The 9,676-nt window shown below is 31.4% G+C and overlaps 1 protein-coding gene across 1 annotated transcript; it reads right to left on the bottom strand.

The window, feature by feature from the left end:
* Positions 1-1,593: 1,593 nt before the first annotated feature.
* Positions 1,594-2,871, bottom strand: LOC145036016 (uncharacterized). The gene is made up of 6 exons (XM_078984506.1): positions 2,847-2,871; positions 2,443-2,536; positions 2,194-2,321; positions 2,025-2,109; positions 1,799-1,934; positions 1,594-1,692 (listed from the first exon to the last, which is right to left on the bottom strand). The coding sequence occupies exons 1-6, from the start codon at positions 2,869-2,871 to the stop codon at positions 1,594-1,596; spliced, it is 567 nt and encodes a 188-aa protein (XP_078840632.1).
* Between the last annotated feature and the right edge of the window lie 6,805 nt (positions 2,872-9,676).

Genomic DNA, 9,676 nt, shown 5'->3' with positions numbered 1-9,676 from the left:
TTTATGAAATATTTATAAACCCTAGGTAAAATCGAAAATAAGTATGATAAACATACATGTAGCAATAAACAATTTGATGTTATAATCCTTATTGTAACTCTCCTTAGAAAGCCTAGATCTAATAGTGCGGTAGCCGCTAATGTGTCACACCCGAACCATAGGTAAACCCTAGGATCAAAAATTATAGAGAGTGAAGAAGGATAATATTGAAAATTCTCTTAGAATTGCTAGCTTTTTGCAAGCCATCTAATGATCCTTATTTATAGTTGTAGGAAATCCTAATTTGAATATTAAAATAATAATATTTTAACTTGTTTCAAATCAGTTTCCATATCAACAAATAGAGGCTTCCAGAAAACCTAAAGAGGGCTCCTAAAATCGTCCCTTATTGGAGGTTTTATAATGCCTCCCTTGTTCAGCTATTAAACAATTACATTATAACCGTTACACCCTTAATTAATTCAAACTAATAATTAAATTATTTTTTATTAATTATTAACTATTTCCAATTATTATATTAATCATATAATATATTAATAAACTTTTTATCTCTCTCTCTCTCTCTCTCTCTCTCTCTCTAAATATTCGTCATAACTATTTCTGGTTATGATGGTAACCCAAAAAGGAATTTGCTTTTATTAACTAAAAATATACCGATTTAGTTAAGACCTTATAAACTTAATCCAATAGTCTCGCATTTAAATAAGTCGCCAAATATAACTGTAGGTATAAATCTTTGAATAACCAGTAAAGAGTGTTTACCAAAGACATTGCCAAACTCTGATAAAATCAGACGTTAGCCCTAAGATAAGTGATCAACTATTCCTTTGTTCTACAAGATATCATATGGATACAAGACATGGATACAAATCAATCTCATAATCCAAGATTATATTTCTTGAATTCCGATTTATGACGACTGAATTCAAACTACTAATTGAACACATCAACTTAATTCGGGCTCTTCCCATTGTTGGATAAGTTTTCTAAGTCCATAGCTATACTTGGTATGTACTTGACCCGACTTGGCATGGTCCATTTGGGTTTCACTTCACCGAAACAATTTGTATGGATAGCCTTTTGAGAATAGTATATTTATGATTTATCAATATGTTATAATACATCAATATGAAATCATATTATTTAATTAGTATTGATCAAGAATTAATTTAGTGATAAAAAACTAATTAAATATGGACTCTTATATATATATATATATATATATATATATATATATATATATATATATACTAGGTTACAACCCGTGGAATCCACGGGTAAAAAATTTGTAAAAAAATTATATTATTAATAAGAAATAAATTTGTTTCACATTTTTATATTTATTATTTAAAATTAATATTAATATATATTTGTACAAAAATATACAAATTTGAATAGATGTTAAAGAGAAAGACAAGCAAACATTAGAAAAGTTAAATACAAAGATAACTAAAGTGAAAGTTTGTCCGGTTAAGGTTTTGGTAAATGTAAAAAACCTTGGAGTTGAAGAAATTTCCTTTTGTTACACTTTTAAGTAGAGCATTCAACAACCACAGTTGCATCACCACTATCTGGACCGCTAAAAACATATCTTCAATCAACTTTCTTTTCACAGTTTGAACACGCATCATAATACCAATCAATATCTTGTCGTATACCGTAAATTGTACCAACAATGATAAATTTCCCGACCTAAAAAAATATAAAATACAAAAAGATTCATAAAAAAACAATGCAACTACAATAAATGAATAATATAAAACAAAACCACATTAAATAAACCAAATTATTCACATACCTCTTGTGGTTCTAGCAAATCGACAATATTTTTTACTTTGTGATTATTCAAAAAGTCTTCATATTCATTGTATGATTGAGAGCTATCAAAAGTCAAAGAAGAAGAAGGGTTTTGAATTCTTCGTAATCCAACCAAGCTGTTTTTTTATTTAGGAAAATAATTATGAAATTAGTAAAATTATTAAAAAGAAACAAAATAAGAATGAATAATTAAAATAGTTTGTTACCTATCTGTGAAGGCCACAATTTCGGGAAGATCAGCATTTATGAACATACGTGTGTGATCAAAATAATTGTTAACAGAAGGAATTCCTGTTGAAAGAAAATAAATTAGTCAAAATAATGAGTAATAAAAAAGCGTAAAATAACGAAAGTTGCCTTTTATAAGAACTATACCGTTATAGACATTAAGTCTTGCAAACTGCAAAATAATAACCACACGACCAACTTGCTTATGAGCTTCAAGATAAGAAATCATTTGGCATGCGAAATCTGCAAACAATGTGACGTTAACCTGCAAACCTCTGCAGAAACAGCAAAGGTTAAATGTTTATATAATAATAATAATAATAATAATAATAATAATAATAATAATAATAATAATAATAATAATTTAATATATAATATAATAAAAGTTATAATTACTCTAAGTTTCTAATTTGTAAAGTTAGCCTATGTTTCGATATGCTAACATCATGGGAATCCAGTTTGCCTAACGAAACAACTTCACCTATAACATCTACAAAATGATAATACAATATGTCAAATTTATGTAAAATTAAAAAATTAAATATAAAATGCAATAAAATAGGGGAAAAGTACCAATTGAGATATTAGATGTAGTTGTCGCAGAGATAATGGTTTCAAACGATACAAAACAAAACTCATATTTTTTTTTGGATTGAAAACCAAGACACTCATGAACAGTTGTTTGTCCATGCAAGTTTAACTTAGAGGTTACATCACTTATTTTAAAAGTGTATTTGTTTGGAGCTATAATGGGGGATCGGATGTAAATAGCGTCATCTTCTTTCAACTTGGAGTCAAACCTTTGGAAATCTTTTCAGTAGACATTGGTTCTGATTTTTGTACCCTATTAATATATTGTAAGAATATTATATATATTGCTGACCAATTGTATATTAATTTATTTAATTTGGTCAAAGTTGAATCAATTATTCGACCATGAATGAATTTGAATAATATTATTGGAATGAGCAAATACAAAAAATGATTTTGAATAATGTTATTGTAATAGGATATTTTACCATTTCATCCATTAATATCATTTCAATTGATTTCACAATAGGGGGGTCAGATTCGGAAAATGATCTCCACAACCGGATGATACACACTTTTAGTGTGTAATCATCCCTCATATTGTCTAAGTCGCTGATCAAAGTGATATTTCTAGCTGCCATTGTCACTACAACAGAAAGACATACAATATTAAGGATAAATAATGGAAGAAAATTACACATAGAAAATGTAAACACAAACATAATTACAATTATGTCCGTAGAGTAGTAAACATATAAAAACAGATTTGGCCATTACAATTAAAAAAAAAAGGCAGGATGAACGGGCAGGAGAGATTTGTCCTTTAGAATTAACAAAAAGAGAAAATGAAAGTATGTTGCTATTGATTGTAACGTTTGTTAAAGAATGCATGCAGGGGTAGGGGTATATTCGTCCAATTTGATCTACTTCATAGTTAAAGAAGGCATAAAATCGATATTGGAGTATATTTCATATTGATCAAATATAAATAAAGGGTAAAAAGGGTATTTTACCAATAAAAAAATAAGTAGCAACAGCAGACATATTTGGCCTTTAAACTTAGCAATCACAGAAAATGAAAGCATGCTGAGAAGTACAATTTTTTTTATGGTTTCTAAATAAAAGCAACGCCAAATTGAAAAGTACAATTTTCCTATTGTTTGATATTGTTTGGTTCCTGTTTTTGGGTTTTTTTATTTCTGCTGGGTAGTTGCCATTGTAATTACAACAGAAAGACATACAATATTAAGGATAAAGAAAGGAAGAAAATTACACATAGAAAATGTAAACACAAACATAATTACAATTATATCCCTAGAGTAGTAAACATACAAAAACAAATAAACACTAAGTCGGATATACGATCAAAAATTTTAATTTTTTATTTATGTAAAGTCAATTAATGTATTTGAAAGATTCATCGGAACAGTAAAAAACACTAACTCGGATAGAAAAATATAAAAGAGTGTTCCAATGTCTAAAATACACATGAATAAAATAATTATGTTCAACTGTTTTTTGTCATTGCTGAAGGGTATAATGGTAAATTTTTTGGTTGAAACTGTATGCATGCACCTATTTCATGTGCATTTGATATACCACTTTTTTTAATTTAATCATATTTGATACATGTTTTTTCATATAGCTAATATACTCATAACACGAAAAAGAAAAGTACACTACTTTATTTGCACATGAAAGGTAATTCTGTCGAATTATTTTTGATATATCTATGCATAATTAGAATCTTTATAATCATAATTGTTAAGTATTCAAACTTTCATCAGTAGACACAATTATGACACACATATAAAGGAAGGCTTAAAGTACAAAACACATATCGAACAAAAAGAAAAGTTTTTGCTTAAAAGTACAATACACATGAATAAAATAATTATGTCCAACTGTTTTTTGTCATTGTTGAAGGGTATAATGGTAAATTTTGGGTTGAAACTGTAGTAGAAAGGAAAATGTTACAATCAAAATCAATACGAATAGAAATAAAATTTTATATTTATGTTTTATGAGTACGGGGGCATTTCTGTCACGTTTTATAGAAATGAATTCTTCATTCAGTTTTTAATTAATATGTTTTTTCTTTTTTATTATTAGTTGATTGTATCTTGTATTACTTGACTGGTAGGTTCTATTTTGAATTAAGGGGCAGTTCTGTCATGTTTCATAGAATTACATATTTGTCATTGATTTGAACCGGTTTACACCAAAAACATGTTAATCAAAGGGAAATAGGATATGATGTAGGCTTAAACAGAACCATTTTTAGTTTTTAACATTACTGAATACGGAATTTTCGTTTTTGCATTACCCTACTACTATTTACTTAGCATTAAACTTTAATTCAATGTCACTTAATATGTTCATCCATGTTTTATTCATGTAGGTTTTTTATACAATCTTTACACGAAAAACGTCTATCTAAACATCAAGCATATGAAAGTGGACCAGGTGTAAAAAGTATTTCATATTTCCTAATGACCGATGTTTAGCAGTTCGTAGTAACAACCAGATGTTTAGAGTAAAAAAAACAATGATAAGCAGAATTTAAGTAAACATATAAAAAAAGAATTTGTCCTTTACAATCAACAAAAAAAAAAGGCAGGATGAACGGGCAGGACAAATTTGTCCTTTAGAATTAACAAAAAGAGAAAATGAAAGTATGTTGTTATTGATTGTAACGTTTGTTAAAGGATGCATGCAGGGGTAGGGGTATATTAGTCCAATTTGATCTACTTCATAGTTAAAGAATGCAAAAAATCGATATTTGAGTATATTTCATATTGATCAAATATAAATAAAGGGTAAAAATGGTATTTTACCAATAAAAAAATAAGTAGCAACAGCAGGACAGATTTGGCATTTAAAGTTAGCAAGCACAGAAAATGAAAGCATGCTGAGAAGTACAAGTTTTTTTTGGTTTCTAAATAAAAGTAACACCAAATTGAAAAGTACAATTTTTCTATTGTTTGATATTGTTTGGTTCCTGTTTTTGGGTTTTTTTTTCTGCTGGGACATTTATTTTTTGTGGTTTTTTTGTGTTTTTGTTTTTTTGGAAGCTCTTTGATGTGTTTTTTTTTTAATTTTAATGTTACCCGAAGATGTAAGATTGGTCAACTTAATTAAGTTATAAAAATATCAAATTAAGAGTATATAATAATAGGATCCAAAAGTGGATAAGATTGACAGATATAAATAAAAGGTAAAAAGGGTTTTTAAGGGGTAGATAGGTTGTTAATATCATCTTCTTGGGCGTACATGTATATACACTACAAAGAGAAAACAAAAGATGAAAATGCCCTCCAGCATTTGATCCAGTGGATAGAATGGATAAGCATGAAAAATCAAAATTAACAACGATTGATGAAGGACGAAAATGCCCTAGCCATCATTATTGTTTGATTAGCAATCTGAAAGTAGGTTCATACACTCGATGAGTAGGAGGCCCAGAGTGCAGAATTCCGAGTTTTAATGCTAGAATTTGACTAGAATCGTTACCGTAAACTATTTTGGACTTATAAAAATTGTTTTTGATGTGGTAATGATTATGCTAATCAATTTTCAAAGGTTATTATCAAAGTTTCAAGTTTTATATATCTTTATATGATTCTTGAAAACTGTTGATATGAATGTTCATGCTTATGAGTTTTGGTAGATCATAGGAATTATTTGCAAATTGTTTGTTAGTTTAATTCTTGATCTGAATGCCAATTAATGGACTCCATAAGTATTCCTCAAGTTATGGAATTTCAAAAAAAATTTCTTTAAAACCATTAAAACTCATAATTCATAGAAATGAAAAGTTTTGAATAGTTTCAAAACTTGCCCTCAAGTTTTGGAATTTGTAAAGTCACACACACATTAATACTTTAATTCCAGACCCTAGAGTTTTAAAAGTTAAAATTCAATCCATATACTTTATAGTATTATAAATTTATATATATATATATATATATATATATATATATATATATATATATATATATATAAGATCAAGTCAGTCTTACTGTTAGTAGGCCTCATTCACGAAGTCGGTCTATAAGGTGGGTATAAGGTTATTGCCTATAAAATGACAGCTTAATGGGTGTCCACTCTCACCCACCGCTTCTTTGACTGGTGGAGGGTCGTTAGCCAAATGGGTAGGACAAAAATAATAGTATTCTCATTAAAAGTATAATGATGATGATAAACTAACTAAATCTTTTATAAATTCTCAATCTTAGTTACTTTAGGAAAATGTGAATTTGGTGCTAACCCATGAAATTACACTTTGTACCTTACTATGTCGATGGTGGAGCATGTGTGGTTAACTGGCACATTAACTTGGACTAGTAAGAGTGGAAAAATGTAACTTAATGTTTATCAAAGATCTGTGGAGCGCGTGTGGTTAACCGGCACATCTATTAGGTGATAAAGTTAACGGTACCAAGTTAATTTGCATAGTTATTCACACTTTGTTTGTGATCCTCGGCATCCCAGTCATAAACTTGAAATGGTACAATAGAGATTCAAACATGGCATTGAAAAGTTCAAGGAATCTCAAAAGATCTAGGAGTTTCAATCCAATTAAAACCTAATATTTATTTCATTTTTCATGATGGAAATTGATGAATCGTCATTCGCCTACATTCAAATATTTTATAGCTTGGACTACGGCATCCCTCTTCCAAGTTATAAAGTATTGTGTTGGGTCCTAGCCTTAATATTACATTTGGGTGTCTTATTAAGGAATCTTTATCTAATCTAAACTTGTCTTTCTTCTTTTCAGATGTCTTCCAACAATGTTTCTGGCTCAAACCCTACTGATTCCTTCTCTCTCATGAATCTTTGTGGGAGAGTGATCTTTGATGGTTCCAACTTTAATGATTGGATCAGGAACATCAGGATGGTCACACATTATGAGGACAAGGAATATGTCCTCGACAAAGAGCTAAAGGAAATCGATGATCCTGCTGCTACTCCACAAGAGATCGTTGACTTTAGGACTCGTGGGAGAGATGCCACCAAGGTGACATGTATCATGTTGACCACAATGACAGATGAACTCCAAAAGTCCTATGAGGACTTTTAACCTTATGAGATGCACATGGACCTGGTGGATAAATACCATCAGAGTGCTCGTCAAGATAGGTATGAAATCATCTCTTCAATGATAACAACCCGAATGAAGGATGATGTATCCATCACGAGCCAGATGTAGAAAATGCAAAGGTTTGTGGACCGGTTGCTAAAGTTAAATGTGAACTTCCTTGAGGAGTTGGCTATTGATATCATACTGCAATCCTTACCTACTTGTTATGATCAATTCCGGATGACCTATCATATGAACAAGGAGGAGGTCATACTCAGCAAGCTTCAAGGACTTTTGAAGACCACCGAAAGTGGTCTCAAAGGTAAATCGGTTGTTACCACTCCTACTCCTAACACGGCCCCTGTTCTGGAAATCAGGCAAGGTAAAGGGAAAAAGAGGAAGACCCCTTAGAAGGGTACCAAGGCAAAGTCTCTTGATGGCTCCTCTTCGAGTGGAACCAAAGGTGGTTCTGCCACTCCCTCTTCCAACCCAAAAGAAGCTGAATGCTTCTATTGTCATGATAAGGGGCACTGGAAACACAACTGCCCCAACTACCTGCAAGATGTTAAGGATGGGAAGGTTAAACTTACCCATGCAGGTATTTACACTATATTGTCTAATAACTCACCACATACTAATTCTTGGGTCATTGATACAGGTTGTGGTATTCACATATGTTCTGATTTGCAGGGCCTAAGAAGAATTGAGGATGTGGAGAACGGGAAGATAAACTTGATCATGGGAAATATGAAAGTTTCACCTGTCACCAAAATTGAAGTTTATTCTTTATTGCTGAATAGTGAGTTAATATTATATTTGAATAAATGTTGTTACTCATCTGAAATAGCAAAAAAAATATTATTTATTTTCATGGTTTATACAAAAAAGGATTTACTTTTTTATTTGATAACAAATGTGGTGGTATGAGTTAAGCTTCGTTACCAATCTCATTTTGGGGGTATGCCTTAGAGACTGCTGCTCATATCCTTAATCTAATCCCAACTGAAATGGTTACCAAAACACCTCACGAGATGTGGACTGGGAAAACACCCACTTTAGACCACATCAAGATTTGGGGTTGCAAGTCTTTCATGGGGCGTGAGACTCACGATAAGCTCAAACCTCGTAGTGAGCGGTGTATTTTAATCGGCTACCCACATAAATCCTTTGGTTACCTCTTTTACATCCCCATTGAAAACGTGGTCTTTATGGTAAGGAGAGGAGTCTTTCGTGAGAGAGAATTTATAAGTCAAGGAAACAGTGGGAGGCAAATTGACCTTGAAGAGATTCAGGAGTCAAGAAGTGAAGGAACCTCAGATACTAGCAATCAACCTGAGGAGGAAACTCCTGTTGAGCCAATTGACGAGTCTATACCTCTGAGGTGTTCGACTAGAGTTAGAAATCCGCCTCAGCATTATTATGGTTTCCATATTACTGTGGAAGGTGATACATTTATCATTAATAGTACACTTGTAAATTTGGATGAACCTAACAGCTATAGGGAAGCCATGGCAGCCTGAGTCTACTAAATGGAAAGAGGCTATGGACAGCGAGATTCAGTCCATGTACGACAATCAAATTTTGAACTTGTTTGATAATGTACCGGGTCGGAAGACAGTCGGGTGCAAATGGATATTCAAGAAGAAGACCGACATGGATGGGAAAGTGCACACTTATAAGGCACAATTGGTTGCGAAGGGCTTCACTCAAACTCAGGGAGTTAACTATGATGAAACCTTCTCACTAGTAGAGAAGATTAATTCTATTAGGTTATGCTAGCCATTGTTGCATTTCATGATTATGAAATATGGCAAATAGATGTCAAAACCGCTTTCCTGAATGGAAATTTGGCTGAAGATGTTTACATGATTCAGCCAGAGGGTTTTGCTAATGCAAAGTACCCTGATAGAGTGTGCAAGCTTGAGTAATCCATTTATGGATTGAAACAAGCATCTTGCAGCTGGAATATTTATTTTGATGAGAAAGTCAAAGAGTTTGGTTTTTCGAGAAGCG

Source organism: Lactuca saligna, chromosome 3 (assembly GCF_052625555.1).
Source record: "Lactuca saligna cultivar CGN05327 chromosome 3, ASM5262555v1, whole genome shotgun sequence".
Classification (NCBI taxonomy): Eukaryota; Viridiplantae; Streptophyta; class Magnoliopsida; order Asterales; family Asteraceae; genus Lactuca; species Lactuca saligna.
The sequence above is the reverse complement of the archived record's forward strand: the minus strand, read 5'-3'. Positions and strand labels throughout refer to the sequence as shown.

Coding starts and splice junctions, on each gene's coding strand:
- LOC145036016 (XM_078984506.1), bottom strand. CDS start 2,871: ATGTCTACTGAAAAGATTTCCAAAG. Junction 2,537..2,846: donor TACTGAAAAGATTTCCAAAG/GTTTGACTCCAA, acceptor ATCATTTTGTAG/ATGTTATAGGTGAAGTTGTT. Junction 1,935..2,024: donor ATTGTGGCCTTCACAGATAG/GTAACAAACTAT, acceptor ATAAAAAAACAG/CTTGGTTGGATTACGAAGAA.